Genomic DNA, 17055 nt, shown 5'->3' on the forward strand with positions numbered 1-17055 from the left:
TAGTGGGACTCACTCTCAGAATCGACCCGGTTTTATGGTTCTTTGTTTTCGCGCCAAACGATTTTGTTCAGCGCGATGCCAAATAGAAAATCATCATAATTTTCCTTTATTACCAGACTTCTTACCCATTTGCCATACTTATTTCCATGCTTTTTACAGACCAACTTTGGACCGATTCTGTAGCTGAAGCTGTAGCTGTTGCTTCGTAGCTGCAGCTTTAATTGCCATTGTCATGGCTGGGCTTGCTCATTGCCGTTGTCATTGTTTGTCACAGTCTGTTCCACCAGACCCCCAGTGCCCATCGGAAAAATAAAAAAGAGGAAAAATAACTTTGTCGGAAACTCCTTTGATTTGTTTTCAGCACAGCAGTATAAAAGTTTCGTACGGAACGAAGAAGCGTCCTGATCCCGCACTGCGAGGAGTGAGCTGAACTTTTTGAAGACAAAACATTTTTGAGTTATTAATGAAAAGTTGTTGTCTATCCGGTGTAGGTACAAGCAGGGCCGGGGCTTCAGTTTATATAGCGAATGCACAAGTGCTAACTAAATGTTATGCTTTCATTATGCTCAGTAGCCCCCACAAAAGTTTCGCCTCCGTCGAAGTACCGAGCAAGTTCCTCCTGGTTATTGGCTTACCTGATTTCTCTCCTGTCCCATTCAATTTGGTTTTGTTTTGAATTTTTCGTTTCTTGCAGACACGCATTTGTTTGCCTAAAGTGCACTTTTTAACTAGCTTGTCTAACGCAACTAATGAAAAGATTTGTTATTGGTTTGGTCTGGTCTAGTACTAGTGCGAGAAGTAGCAGCAGCCACACCAACAGCCACCTGGTAGCTGGTAACTTTGCCCAGGGAATTATACATAAACATTAGACCAAACCGGGCAAGAAGAACGCACATCATATACATAGACACACACGGCTCCCAAAAAATATAAAGAAATATGCTCGCAACTTGAAAAAGTAAATAAATATTTGAACAACTTCTTATGGCCAACTATTTGTTTGGCAGGCGAAAAGAACAAGTTTTGGGCCAGGCAAAAGCAAAAAGGTAAGCTCAATACTGCGCCGGGGTGTGGAACTTTCGAAGCCATTATGTGAAAGTTTTATTTCTGCTCGGCCAGGGCCTGGCAATCGACAAGTTTTCCTCTTGGGTGGCTCTAAGTTCGGCAGGAATTGGATTGGCAAATTGTTCAGCACATAATTTTAGAGGCAATTTAACGAAATCAAATTTAAGATAAATTCTTTTAGCAAGAATGTGCAAAATTAAGTGAATAAATATTGCTGTAAATTTAAAGTTATTATGTATCCCACGGTTATCCTAATCCATGTAAGCCCTACACGCAAAATATTCACATTGTTTTACTAAAAGTCGATTTGCCTAAAACGAACAAAGAGTGATTTTATTATACCATACATCCATCTATGTAAATCTATTTTGTGAATGAATTCTGTATTATATGCCATATATCTTCACTATTTCCCACGTGCTTTCAAACGAATTGTTAAGCTGCTCAAATGGCTTGTTAATATGTTTAATAAAGGCCATTCCAAGCTATGTTCGAGCATCTCTAAAAGCCAGCTAAATATGGTCATAACCATAAGCCAACTGTGGTCATTGTTCGCCACACAATTGGCATATTAAATTACCGCTTTTGTAGCATATTTAACATAACACTCACACGAACGTAGGCTATTTTTGGCCCCTCGGTTATCTAAACAGATAATTAAGTCCGCTTTGAGCCGCGGCTGTCTGCCAGCTGATTGATTGACTTTATCGGCCGTTCGAGCGGGCTCTTATCAACACTAGACCGGAGTCAATCTTTTTGGCCCGGTCCGTCCCCGGCCTATCAAGATGCAGTCAGAAAGTGCATAAAAGACGTATCTCACGGCAAACGGCAATAACAAGAGCCACAACTCGAATCGGCTCGGCTCAGCACAGCACCGCAGAACACACCGCATGAAGGTAGGTAAAAGTCTCAGATTAAAACGAGTTCTTAACGGCAATCGTGTAGGCCGAGGAGTGCCATCTTTATGGACAGGTTAAGACAACTTCCTGCGTCCCCTCCACTCCATCGGCAATGAGGAGTTGCTTGATCGACAGTTCACCATGTAAACGAAACCAAAAAGGATGACACACCACAAGACTATTCCCAGTATTTTATATAAATTAGTTTTTATTTTTAGATCTTAAAGTTAGTTAACACAGTTGTCAGGGTGCGGACGGAATCAGTTAATAATTTGTACATTCTTGCAGTTTGTTTTACACTTTATGCAGGCATTAAGATCACCTAATTTCTACAGTTCAGATTATAATCATAATTTCTTGAGCACAAGCATTTCGGTTTCCACACATAATTTAGTTTTTATACAACTTTTTGAAATACAAGGCAGCCCTAATTTACATTACTAGCTTTTAAGCATAATTTCTTTTAAGAAATATACCTTTTAGCTATAGTGCTACAGTCTATAGGCGATTTGACGTTTTTATAAACAATATATACATTTCCATTTCGTATACTTTGAGTCGGGCTACTGACTTCCAGAATTTCAAAATGTATCCCAAGTGTAGTCGAATCCTGGCAAATTTATTATCCTCGACATCTGGCGTCGTTCCAGGTGTTTATTTTTTGGCTGGTGGAATCAATCAAGCGCCAGGTAAGATGGCCACCCGCATTCTCCAGTTTATGACACTCTGTCACACAAAATTTCCAGGCGGCTGCATAAACGTAGCGACATAAATAAACAATTTAAAAATGCATGTAGTAAACGTATAATTTGATTAATAGCGACAGCTAGAATATAAAGAGCACAGAAAAAATTATTCATAAATGTTGGATGTGTTAAAATGAATTATTTATGACTTTACATGCAAATCAAAGTTTGCAACAGTGGCGTTTCCAAATTAAAATGATTCAATTTTTTCTTTCTACGTTCATTACCTGCACATCAATTTGTAATTGGATCCCATGTTATTTAAAACAAATAAGGTAACCTTGGCTGAAAAAAACATTTGTTTGCTGAAATATTCATTGTTAAATGCTGCGAAAGAATTCATATTTATTGCTGAAATGATTTGTGTGAATTATTTAAGCTGAAAAAAAATTGGAAATCAATGGATTAATTATGATTTCAGCTTCCACTCCATTTCCATTTCCAATCCATATCCCGATCCAGTGACCAATCCAAACCAAACTACAACAATAGCGCCAACGCCTGTGAAAGAAAGAAGAAACGGCAGGGAACACGAAAAAGTCTGGACAACAGTGCCCGGCATTAAACCTATAGGATTAGGTGGGTCTGGGGAATTGGGACCTGGACGTTGGACGTTGGTTTCAACACCGCCACTTGGGTATTTGCTAGAAGAAAAAAGCGCAAGGGAACAACTCTTTTCCAAAAAAAAAAAAAAAAAAAAAAAAACATAGCAATGCATATATTTGTATATGTAAGCATGGAGCTGTGAAACACGCAGCTAGAAAATACTTAGAAAAGGCCAAAGGTCCGGAGCTGTGAGCTGAAACCGTAACTGCAGGTGAAAATGGATTCTGAAAATTGGGTTAATTGATGCTTAGTGTTTTGCTTCAGTAGCGGGGAAGAGTGGGCGTGGGTGGCGTTGTTTAGCGCCAAGTGGCTAATAGTTTTTGCCACCCCCGCCGCGTGGCAACCGGAAGCAGAAACCGGAAATGCGCACAAGGAAATACACACAAAAATCGGCACGGACGTATATTCTAAGTTTATGCTAAGAATATCATGAATTCTACACTTTGCGAAAAGCGACAACTCGATGGTCTTAGAAAAGAATAATATTTATTTAAAATCATATTCTAAGTGACGCGAACAATGTAATTTAATTTGTTTGTTCGATTTGAATGAATGTTATTGTAGGCGGTTTTCATAGAAACGATTCCGCATAAACATTTAGCAAATACCGAAATGACGACGTCGTTTACGTTGAGGGCCAAAAGGTAAAAAGGTCAGCAAACTGCCACGTAAATGCCATGTATATATATACTAGTAATTAGCATTAACCCATTGTCGAATTATACACACCGGGACTGCCTTGTTCCGTGAGATTGGCAATGAGAGTGGGGGCTCCACTGCTCAGACTCCCGCCACCCGCGCCACCGGACGCGGCAGGACCTGCAGCTCCGGCCGCTGCGGCACCACTTCCGGCTGATCCACTGGCAGCCGCCAGATCGAGCGTCTGGGCAATGAGAAGGAGCAGCAGCAGGGATGCGAAGGTGGCTCTAAGCGTTGGCCGCTGCCTCATCTTGCAATTTGGTATTTTGGCTATGTGCTTGTTGTACTCCCGCACCGGCATCAACATGTTCCATTGGTTGCTTCTTGGCTCCCTGGCTACGATGGCGCTAATTATGGACGATGCTCTGGAAATAGGAGGGGTAAGTAGGTCAGTGATGAATTGGTTTCGGATAAACTGCATTTGTAGAATTAAGGCGGCAAAAAGCGGTTTGTTTAATCTCATTTCGTGTATCTCACATCTTTTTTGATTTTTAAAAATTCATCTCATGGATACAAATTCGCTTAGCTCGAATATCCAACTAAACCATCTGCCATACGACTAGTAGCAGTTGCAATTAATGTTCTTTGCAAGTTTATTGTAGCACATCACACACGCAGACACACACACATACGTACGCAGCCTCCTGCAAAAGTATCTTATGGATACGCTTTGTATCTCAATGCTGTTCGGTTTGCTGCACACACTTCACTTCACCAACTGGTCGCAATTAAAGTTCCTGCAGTCCTGTTTAGTCGACATCTGCTCGGCACATACACGAAATGTATCTCGGCCAAACATCAAAATTACACATTTGGCATATAAATTGCTCAATTTAAAATATTTTGCTTGTGTCGAGATGCTATTAAACCAACACACAAAATTACAGACGCTACGCTAATGTATCTTGTAGATACAATTGCGGAAATTGCACTATTATCACACAACCACGAACGACGGCGCACCCCTCTTCGCAGGGAAATTCCATTTTTTGAACACCCATTGGCATAATTAATTTTTCACTTAATCGATTTATGATCACTTTTGCTTGTTTTCACTTTCATCCCAACTGCAGTTGTTGTTGGAAAGGGTTAAGTTACACCTTAATTTGGTTGATTGAATTATATATATAACGATCAGGCAGTTGATTTGGTTTAAGTCTGCAGCTTAGCAGTTTAAATTAAATACGTCTGCCTTAAATTATGAATGAATTTTGGGCAGGACTTGTTGTTAATCACAAAAAAAAATCTTTACACCTTGTATTTTCGCTGTCTTCAGTTTGTATCTCTTTGTTTATATTTATGCATTGCACTTGTGCCAAGAGCTTTCAGCTTTTCACTGTTTTCCCAGACTTTTTCCCGCTTCGCTTTTCTGGTGGCGTTGGCGTGTGTGCGTTGCTTTTGTTACATTTATAAATGGTTTAGAGCGCACATGTGCCGCACAGCACCAAAACACACACGCACAGCTGTGGCTACAATTTGTAACTGTAGCGCATTTATAACCGCTGGCTCCTTCGATGTCCTTGCTGCCGTTTTCAGATGCTCTCCGTTGCTTGCTGCTTTCTGTTTTTCAGCATTTCCAGGACTGGCGGGCCAATGTTTACACACACGCTCAAAAACTTTTGTTGGTCGTCAACAAACCATCAAGCATTTGCGTTATATTGCTTATCAGCGACCGAGATATGGCAGAGGGTATTGGGTACTGGTTACTGGGTACTTGTTCCTTTCGATGCGGTCTGGGCCTCGTATTTGATTTACCCTTCGGAAAAGCGGAAAACGTGCTCACATGCGGCTTGCCTGAATTTTCCACTCGTCTCTCGGTTCGCTTTTGTTGTTTCAGTCAATTGCCGCATTTTAAAAACGCATAAAATTGCTTTATGTTTGCCTTGCCAGTATTCTTCTTATCCTCTCCACCGCCCTTCTCCTGCTTTCTTTTTTTTTTTGTTTTTTGGCTTATCCTCTGGCGTAAATTTATGCAAGGCGCCTTAGTTAGGGGCCACAAAACTCGCACATGACAGTCGACGAGACGCGTTGGCGTTGGGTTTTCCTCCTTCCAATCCAACTTCCATTCCTCCAGGAAAATAATGCAGGCTGCACAGCTGCGGTTCTTCAGGTATGTGTGTATCTTCGTCGCCGGGTAAGTATCTGTAAGTGGTGCATAAGTGGCAGAGAAATGTTATTGATGATTTATTTGCATTTGGCATTGATATATGCTAATGTTTTTCCCTCGCTATCTGACTCTTTCGTTGCCCGTCTCCCTTTAAAATGAAAACAAAACCAAAAAAGGTTGCTCACGGTTCCAGGCCATGGATTATGTTATCTTTAAATGCGGCCTGGCCTGTTGGCTTTTCAATTTTTCATGCCGCCGCCAGCGAAAGAAGAAATTATTATGGCATTTTCCCCATCTTCCCTGGACTTTCTTAAAGTCATTTTTATTTGCATTTCGTGATTTCGAACAGACACACAGCGATAAGCCTGCAATGCTGTGCCAACTCAAATATTTGATTTAATTCCCTGACATAATAATTAATCACTCGGCACCTTTTACGGGACGTGTATAACCCCGGGGTCTCGTTTATTTGTTTATAATTAAATATTATTTGGCAGTCCAAATGAGACAGCCAAGCCGAGTGGCATTTATCAGTCGTTCACTTTGGCTAGTTTCGTTTTTCTTATTTTGTATTTTATGTCTTTCCCTTCTCTCCCTTCTTTCTCCCTCTTGCCTAATGAGTTACAAATTTGGTTTTTCAGTTGTTTAATGGCTGACAGCATTATAGATTAGTGGCCGAAAGTTTTTCTAGTCCGCCAACCCCCCACCGCTCCATCACTTCCATTTCTTTTTATGCCATTTACATGGGAGATCTGGGAACCGTTTGCCCCGCGGCCCTTTTTGTCGACCGTCTGTCGCCGGTTCGGATTTTTTGTATCTGGCTACTTGGTGGGTCTGCAGATACAAATGTATCTGAGATGTGTGTTTTTCTGGACTAATAGCTGGATGCCAGTGGGAATTTGTGTTAATTGTATGCTCGTTATGAATGTCCGTAGGCATTTTAATTTTGGCAGAGATTATTTGGTTGGAAAGATATGTGGTAGTATAATACTTTGGACAAGGGTAATTAAATCCACATATATAAATATATATAACATACAGTATAATTATAAAGGTACCGCTTATAAAGTCGGTAATTCAAACTGTCCTGACGATATACCTGTTGCCCCTGTTTGCCGCACAGCATTTACTTTTCGGGAACATTTCTTGGATTAATTTACTTCAAATAAAATCTGGGAATGAAAAAGTTTTCCGCTTGATGCGACTCAACTTGCTGGATCGATTAGCATATTGGGAAGAGTAGGGAGCCCCCTAAGAGATTGCCCCATTCCGCATTAAAAATTCATGCTCCCAACTGACAGGCCTTGAGATACATTTGAAATTCAAGTGCCAAGGCACACGCGCATCGCTAAAAGTGTCAAATTGGCAAAAGTGGACTTGGACTTGAAGGGGAAGGCAGCGCCAGCAAGGCAAAACAGAAACATTCTAAAACAAACTTTGATGCCCTCTGCGATGTGCGTTGTGTGCTTCTGTGTGTGTGTGTGTGTGTGTGTGTGTGTGTGTGTGTGTGCGGGGTCTATAAGAAATTGATATCATTTATCAAGCTGACACATACACAAAACGAGCGAGTAAGGCTGTGAAGCGAATCTTTTCTTGGGCAACTTTTGGAAATGAGGCAGGCAGCCAACCATTCGGCAAACGCCACATAAATAAACGGGGGATGGGAGGCCTAATTGAATTCAGCGTTGCGAGAGTAAGCGAGAAATACATAAATAATCGGACGAGATCGCAGCTCTGCCGCAAAATTAGTTCATTAAAGAAGTTCGGGCGAGATTTGCATACGAAACAAAAAATCTACATCCCCGCCGAAAAAACCTCAAAAATGAAACGCATAAAAGCGAAAAATAAATGCAAATTAAAAGAAAAAAAAAAACAATGCAGAGAGGGCTATCCAAAGGTTTTTTTTCATTTTGTTTTTTCGGGGCCAAACCGAAACTCCGCCCACTCGACAGAAAGAAAAAGTTCCAATTGCCAAAAACTTCAAAAGTCAGCAACATGCAACATGAATATCAAAATCAGAGAGGCAGCTAGCTATAAAAAGCATATAAAAATGCTACGAAAGTGGCTACTACTATGTGTATGCATGAAAAGAGTGTCGGTACTGCTTGTATTTATATTTGTATTTCGTGGAAACGAGTGCAGCAAATCAATGCCCAACAAACGGAACTATGAGAGCTGCGTGTCAGGGCCAAAAAAAAAGAAAGAACTGAAAAAATGGGAGGATGGTATGAGGACTACATACGAATAAGTTTACAGACCCCAACGAATAATTCCGGGAAACCCTCTCAGCGATCAGGCCCAGCCCACTTGTAATAAAAAATATTTTCAATAATAAAGTGTATTAAGTTGTGAAGTGCACACAGCCACACAGGCTGGAGTGAAAATAAATGAAATGTGAACCATGAAAAAGCTTCGAAAAGCAATAAGAGTGAAAATTCTCCATCCGCTCCTCCTTTTTTTTTTTTTTTTTTTTTGTAATTTTATACATATGTACATGTATGTGTGCTATTCACAAAACAGAGAAGTACAAAAAATAACGAAAAATATATGTGTGGAGTGGCGACGCCGCTGTATGAGTTGCGTGTAAATATAAATATTTTTTCCATACAAATACCGAAAAATGGGTGATGGAGATGGGGAGTTACATTCCATGGAGACAACTCTGGTCTGTTGATTCTACGGATACGAATACGAAATACAAAATACGAACGAATGAACGATCGCATGAATGTGTCAATGGCTCAAAACGATTTATACAGCATATTAAATTCTGACATCAATGTTTTATTGTCCATACATGAAAAGTAATAAAATGGAGGAGTAATGAAATCGAATAAAGTGTAGCGGCATCTAAAATTGATTTCCACTCCCTGAAATTGAAACTCATGTGGGGTTCGATTGTAGTTTCACGTTTAAAGGGATTACACTGAAATTGAAGTGGCTGCTGCACTCTGGAAATCTAGACTTTCCTCTTATATATTTTATTTCACTTCACTTTTCTTTTTTCCGACTGACCCCAGGCTTACTCTGTGCACCCATTGTTGTTGTTTGCGCAGGAGGGGATTTCGATGAGGCCACCAAAAAGCTGAACCGAATTGGATTTAACCTCTTTCGGGCCAGACATCAGAACATAGCTGGAACAGAGGTGGATGGATGCATGGCATGCAGGGGGATTAGAACAGGTCTCTATGGGTATAAGCCCACTCGCACACGTGCCGGAGGTGAATGCCAGAAGGGATTTCTGTTATGCAGAGAAGCCAAATTCAAATTGCTGCATACTTGTTGATGCAGTGAAATGTCTTCGGGTTCTGGCTTTGGCTCCGGCTCCGGCTCAACCACTACTGGAAGTCATTGGGAGGCCGAAAGAAGCGATGCTGAGATTTATAACTTTCTTAGGTCTCACAATTACGTTGTAAAGTGCTTACGATACACGCGATAAGTGAAACAACCATTTACTATATCTAGAGTTAGCTAAATACGCAGAGATTTACATGTGAACGTGTCTGATTTACATTTCCTTTTTAAGCCTATTCATTATATCCTGCCCAAAAAGATATTTCGCCGAGAATGCAATGCTCCCATTAAAAAATGGCCCCTTTCAACAATTCCTTTTAACCTTTTTAAAGTGCCGCAAATTGATGACCAAAACCCTTTGAGCCAAATTCCATAATGAGCAGGTCAATTTGCAATTCTCTCTATGCTGATGCTTCCCCTTTCAACACCAGTGTCTCATCTCCACCCCTTCCAGCCCCCCGCACTCGAATGGGCTCTGTGCCCCAAAATATTCCTTAGTTAAGGGGCAATATTCAAATGGCAGTCATCCACAAATTATCGCGCTTCGCACAAAACCCGCGCACCTGCCTAAGCATATGCTAATTAAAGGGGCCGCTCGCTCACTTTGGGGCGAACTAACTGGGTCACGGGAATGACATCGGGCGAATTTGCACACCGATAGATATATGTAGGTATGGAACCGGCTAACGGCATTTGGCCAGGCCCCAAAGAAGATCATTATGACGGGGATGACGCCTATGGAGCCTGCAGAGAACTATCAATCTTGTGCGAGCGAGCATAATTCATAGCCGAAGGGGTTGGCTGCATCTCTCGAAGCTCTTCTGCATATGGCACAATAACCAACGCCTACTGCAACGCCTACACTGCAATCGGAGTTCGAGTGCGTTATTGAAAATGTTTGGATTGTAATGCAAGAGGGAAACACTTCCTATTAAAGACTTTATTTGATAAAGATACAGGGTTAGTTACAGATTAGGGAAGTCAAATACAATACAATCAATTGAAAATCTGTAAAATCTGTAAAATTAAAGTTAACAATAATGTATAGTGTAAATTGTTCTCAGTGCTAAGGAGGCGTGGTCGGTGTGTCCGTGCAAGTTTTGGGACAAAAGGCAATGTCAGTTGCGGTTCTTTTAATGAGCCGCCAAAGCGTGAAAAGCGCAGCGATGCCGTCCGCCTTTTCCTCCAGTTTTCCCCCGTTCTCAGCTGGAAAAGGTGAGGCAGGCAGCTTGCCAGGTTGATAATTATGAATGGAGCCAACTGTGAGCTGACACAAAACAAACTCAACCCACATGGGGCCATTGAGCTGTCAGCTGTGGCGACCTCGCTGATGCGGCAGCTACACCCAAAATGCAACGCCCCTGCAAAGGTAAGCAGCTTAATCGAGCTGCATCTACTAGCTGCATCTCAGCCACAGCCCCTAAAAGCAAGCCATGCCCAGACCGGAGCCCAAGCCCATCCACATGGCCATAGTCGGTGTCTGTGCCGCCGTTATCATTAGTTGCATCTTAGAGGCACTCAGCCGCAGCTGAAAAGCTTTCAAACCCGCTCCCCACCTTTGCACTGGGCGAAAATATGCACACCACTTGGGTCTGATAAGACTCAACTGCAAATGTTGGTCACTCGATGTGGTCAGGTCAATAAAACAGTATTATTGCCAGCCTACCAAATGTATGATTTTGATAATCAATCGTATTTCACACTTCATCATGCCTAACTTCGTTCAAGTTAACTGCGTTTGAGTATAATTTCTTCCAGTGTAATGCCCTTAACCAAGCCCCAGCCAAGTGCAGAATGCATGGATAGGCCGCCAGAGCAAAAAGGAAACGCTGAGGCGGGACTGGTAAAGGAGAAAGAAGGCAGGTTGGTCGCTGCGGCTGAGCGTTTTATTAATTTATTGCCTTGACGATAGTGGAACAAATCTATTAAAATGCGCATATTAAGCCGAAAGCAGCTTAAGTAAATTACGCACTTATAGATGGCAATAACGAAAACGAATCGGGCTCAGAATCAATGGGGAACTGGGCACAGGCAATCAACGACGGGAATTAAAAAAGAACAGACCAAGATGGCCAGCTAAAACAAAAGTCAGGTCGTGGCTGTAAAAATGGTTTAATGAAGGCTCTAAAACTTATGAAATAAAAGTCAAGTAGAGTCGGAACGGGAAGAGCTGAGTTTAAAGTCGAAGTTATGGTACCCTGCTAGTAGAACAAGATTGAAAGTAAAGATAGTCAGAGGTAGCTACATAAAATCTGTAGCTACATAACTTTTCCTAAAAGGTTAAATTAGTTTATTTAGTTGTTGCCAGACTTTATAATAATTTCTTAGTTATGTTAAACTAGATAATCGCCTTTAATGAGAAATACAAATTTAGTTTAGTGCTTTCCCATTCTAATTTCTTTAAAATCTTATTTATATTAAAATAACCGATTTTATGGCCAGAAAAACTCCAATACATCCAATCCAATTTCGTGCTTCTGTCAACGTTTTCAACGAAACCTTTCAGGGAAGCGTAAAAACAAAAACGGATAACATCACATCGATTTTTCAATGGCATCGACATAAAAAGAGTTCAAAAACGAACAAAAGCCGAACAAAAACTTATCATTAAGACCATAAATAATTAGTAAGCCTTAATGGCGGAGCGAAAAACGCGGCCTCTGATTTGGCTCAAAAATTGCTTAATTAGTCACGGTTCCATCGGTAGTAAAATGCGTAAATAATGCATAAAATATGGCAAGTTTTTTTTTTTTTTTGATGATAAACGCTAGTGTGTTTTTTGTGAGCTGAGAAATTTGAGAAATTGTTTTCGTATATTTGGTGTTTTCTCGCCTTTGTGGCGGGTTCTTTATTCTGTTTTTCCCCCTTCATCCAACCTGGTCGGCGGTTTATTTATGGCTTTGCATTTATTAAATGTATATATATAAAAATATACATACATATTTGTATCTGCCCAAATGGGCCTTGCGTAACAGGTTGTACCGTGTGTGTGCGTTGAGTTATTTAATATCAATTAGGGGACCCACTCCACAGTGTCTGGGGCCACAGCTGATTTCAAAATAACGACACGCATTTCACTTTATTCCGCATCGGGTTCCACAGTTTATTTTCGCTCCTAAGAGCCAAACAAATGGCTGCAATTAGAACAATATGGCGAAACGCGGAGAACTTGAAGGTTTACGAGTTTGGGGCTACAACAAATGTGTGGCAAGAGGTCAAATTGATCGGCCCATGAATATTGATAAATGATCGACACTCGATCGTTACCGAATGAGAACGGCTGAAGTTTTATCTGCATGTGCTGTAATTGCTTGACATTTGACTGAGTTCATTGTTCGCTTTTTATACTCGCCTATACATACTGCTTATTTAACCAAGTGTTTGGACAATCAAAGGGGCGACATGACATTGATTGATTGGGGAGGAGATATTTATATTATCTGGAAGTGATTGTTCTGGACGCTTACTTGGGATCAGATTTTTCTTTAAAATTAATCAAAGAGCACATAAAGAAGGTGCCAATGAAACCAGTTTGCTTCAACATATATGAACTAACCAATCAAATTATACCTTCCCAAGTATTTGGGCGAGCATATATAATTAATATATACTTCTTTTAGGTTTCCCAAAACTCTTCACTAATTTCTGGTGAAGTAATGCTGTGCGGTATCAAAATTTCGCACCACAAAAATCACACGCTAAGTGAATCTGATTTGCCCATAAAGCAATTTGTTTGAAATCCAATAATAGGACCACAACCACAATACAGTTTGTATATGGGCAAAGAATCGACGCACAACAGCAAAAATGGACCTGGCAAAACCAGCTCATTATATATTAGATTGAAATTCATTTTTAATAATTAAAGAGCTCGACTAAGGCCTAAAAAGAATGAAGCCCTGTGTATAGTTCTATATGTGGCAAATCAGTAATTGGTTCGTGTCTAACAATACGCACCTGACAAAGTGGATTAAGTGAAATTAGTTTTCGCGGTAATAAACTTATGGACAAGACCAGAATACTGGCACACATAGCAAATAGTGACCCCCCAAGTCACTAACAGTGCAATAATAGTGAAACGAAAACATTTTCATTCAAAAATACAAAGTTAAGTTTCTCGAACTGGGGCTCCGCTGCCCAGCTGCCACGCGATCGCACAAACAGCTGTTTGCGAGCTTAAAGCTTTCTATCCCAGGGTTCAAGTTTTGGCTAGAACCCTGGTGATTTGGTGCACACTTCAATATGAACACTTTAAATGAAACCGCTGCGGCTGATGAATCGTTGGATACTGCGTTTCTCTCGAGCCCCCAATGTGCTGCCCCGCAGCGCTTTCAAAAAATAAAGCGAAAGTCTCGTGCTTCTCCGGAGACTGAAAGGAAAAAACCCAAATCAACCATCGGCAAACAAGGGGAAAACCCTTCGGCTACAGAACCTAGATATGGCGGCAATTCAAACCGATTTGGTTTACTTGCGCATCTCACAGCTGACAAACAAGTAGGCAATGAAATTGGCGATCTGTATGACCAGCCCAGTACCAGTCATCAAGCTGCAATTGCTGCCGCTAAGCGGGATGCAGCCTCCGCTGGTACCACTAGCTCAGCCAAAAAGGCGCAGTCCAAACCACCTCCTATAGTAATGGAGGGAGTGGACGACGTATACCTGATGATGCAGAGCATCGAAAATATAGTGGACCTAGAAAAGATTGAGGCTAGGGCGTCAATGAGCGGTGTCCTAAGGCTTTACGCGGCTGACGCTAATACATTTCGCACCATAGTGAACTGGCTCGAGATCGAAGAGTATGAGTTCCACTGCTACCAGCTTAAAGAGGACAGGCCTTACAGGGTATGCGTGAAAGGCCTGCACCACAGTACGCTACATCACCAAATCAAGGATGAGCTGGAAAAGATCGGGCACAAGGTTCTCGATATTCACACACCGCTTAGGCGAAACGAACCGGGTACCTCAAAAGCGTCGCCAGTCAATATGTTCTTCCTAAATATTGCTGCTGCGGCAAACAATAAGGAGATCCTGGCGGTAAAGGCACTATGCCATATGAGAGTAGTTATTGAGCCTCTCCGCAAGCGTAACGCTATTGTCCAGTGCCATCGTTGTCAGCAGTTTGGCCACACAGCCAAATACTGCCGTAAGGCCCACATTTGTGTGAAATGTGCCGGCGAACACCCAGCCAAGGACTGTACCAGGCCACGCATCGAGCTGTGCACTTGCTACAACTGTGGCGGCCAGCATCCTGCAAACTATAAAGGTTGCAGCAAGCTACAAGCGTTCCTGCAGCGATCCAGACCCAGAAGTGGAGTGGCTGGAAGAACAGAAGTAAGCGAGCGACCAACTCCACGGGGCTTAGCTGGAGGTAAGGAGATCCCCTCTTCTCGAGGCGGAATATCTTATGCAGATGTGGCTAGAGGGTCCATTCACCACAAGCAACCAATGAGCCTGACGCACCAGCAACAGAAGCAACAGCAACAGCCCTATGATGGAAGCCCCAGTCGTCAAAGGAGCCGCAGCCGGACAAGGGCGTCTAGGGGTACACTCCAGCGCTCGACGGATGCTAGCAGCAGCATTGAAGCCATCCTGCAGACGCTTAATGAGAACATTAATTCTTTGCGCTCGATTCAAGAGAAGCAAATGGAATTAATGATGATGATGATGAAGCAACAGCAACAACAGTCACATCAGCAGGGGCAGATTATCAATCTGCTCACTGCTCTCCAAGCGCGTCAAGCGCCATAATGATGCCGCTGCGCATCCTAGTGTGGAACGCCGACGGCGTATCCACGAAGTTGCCTGAAGTAGAGTGCTTCGTGCGACGTCACGAAATCGATGTATTACTGCTCAGCGAGACACACTGCAAGGGGGCAGAGACGCCTAAGCTATTCGGATTTGTAGCCTACACTGCCAATGATCCGAGTGGTGGCAACGCCAAAGGCGGAGCAGCTATCTTAATCAAAAATAGCCTTGCCCACTTTCCGCTAACACCAATAGCCACTGCCAAGGTGCAACTTGCGCCGGCGGTTATTGAAACGGCACTTGGTCCTATAAGCTTTGGAGCGGTCTACTGCCCACCGAGATTTGCATGGACTACGGACGAGTTTAAGGACATTTTGGAAGAGTTCCAGACGAAGTTCATTGTTGCAGGCGATTGGAACGCGTCCCACTGGCTCTGGGGTGCGGGAAGGAGCAACCAAAGAGGCATTGCATTAGCGAATCTCGTCCTAAATTCGGAGGTGGACTCGCTAGCAACAGGAGGACCAACAAGATACCCGTACGGCTGTAGAGGCTCACCAGGGTACATCGATTTTGCACTGACAAAGGGTGTGCTGGGCATCCACGCTAACATAAGTGCGGTTGTTGAGCTTAGCTCCGACCACCTGCCTCTGGTAATTACGCTGGATGCGGGGGCAATATCCTACCCTAAGATGGAGCGGCTTATCACTAGGCGTACTAACCTGGAGGTATTCCAATCGCAACTGGAGTCCACACTGCCCCTCAACACTGCCATAAACTCTGGACAGGACGTTGATGATGCTGTCGAACTGCTCACCAACAATATCAAGTCAGCAGCTAGATTGGCAACTCGCAGCATATCTCGGCAGCCCGCGGCAGATCGAATCCCAATACCCAGGGAGATCCTGCTGCTTATAGCTGAGAAGAGGCGCTTACGCACTAGGTGGATGAGGTCTCGGCACCCGTCGGACAAAACGGAATGGAACCGAGCTCTGAGTAGGCTCCGATGCGCGTTGGTGCTGCACAAAGCCGCATGGTTCGACGAAAGGCTTGCCAATACCGGAGTCGAAAGCGAAGCGACGCATTCGCTGTGGAAGGCCACGCGCGCAATCAAAAGGCGTTGCACGAGGAAGGCGCCTCTAGTCGATAGCAACGGGACATGGTGTCGGACCGACTTGGGACAAGCGGAGGTATTCGCTGCGCACCTCGCCGAGCGATTCCAACCATTCAAGCTTGCCAGCCTGCAACAGGTTGAAGAAACTCAGGACCAGCTGAACCAAGCGCTTCAAATGGATATGCCAATCACGCCGTTTGAACCCTGCGAGGTAGCCGAAGTCATTGTGCGCCAGAGTAACAACAAAGCACCTGGACATGACGTCATCTGCAACGCCACATTGAAGGCCCTGCCCAGACAAGCGATCCTCTACATAACGTTGGTTTTCAACGCTATTGTGAGGTTGCAATACTTCCCTTATCAGTGGAAGCTCGGGATAATCTCCATGATCCACAAACCTGGCAAGCCGGAAAGGGAGCCCGCCTCCTACCGGCCGATCAGTCTCCTCCCTTCAATTTCGAAGGTGTTTGAGAGACTGATTGCTGTCCGGATTGTAAGGATTATGGAAGCCCAGGGGATTACCCCTGAGCACCAGTTCGGTTTCCGTGCTGGCCACTGTACTGTCGAGCAGCTCCATCGAGTCGTCGAGCAAATTCTGACTGCCTACGACAGTAAGGAATATTGTAACAGCCTCTTCTTGGACATTCGAGAAGCGTTTGATCGAGTGTGGCACATTGGACTCCAACTGAAAATCAAGCAGACGCTGCCTGCTCCATATTTTGGGTTGCTGAAATCGTACCTGGAAGGAAGGAGGTTCGCTGTGCGCTTTCATTCAGCAATTTC

At 43.1% G+C, this 17055-nt stretch overlaps 1 protein-coding gene across 5 annotated transcripts in view, besides 1 other annotated feature; it reads right to left on the reverse strand.

Moving 5' to 3' along the window:
* Window positions 1-2153: 2153 nt before the first annotated feature.
* Window positions 2154-17055, reverse strand: part of CG42238 (uncharacterized protein) — an 86645-nt gene continuing 71743 nt past the window's right edge. For 2 of the 5 annotated variants that reach the window (NM_001273724.1, NM_001316403.1), the window contains 2 exon segments: window positions 5799-6157; window positions 2154-4380 (listed from right to left, as the gene is read on the reverse strand). In NM_001273724.1, coding sequence (NP_001260653.1) covers window positions 4020-4322 — 303 coding nt within the window. In that variant the 5' untranslated portion in view covers window positions 4323-4380; window positions 5799-6157 and the 3' untranslated portion in view covers window positions 2154-4019. 5 annotated transcript variants of the gene reach the window in all.
* Window positions 13351-17055: part of a mobile genetic element that runs on past the window's edge.

Source organism: Drosophila melanogaster, chromosome 2L (genome assembly GCF_000001215.4).
Source record: "Drosophila melanogaster chromosome 2L".
Lineage (NCBI taxonomy): Eukaryota > Metazoa > Arthropoda > Insecta > Diptera > Drosophilidae > Drosophila > Drosophila melanogaster.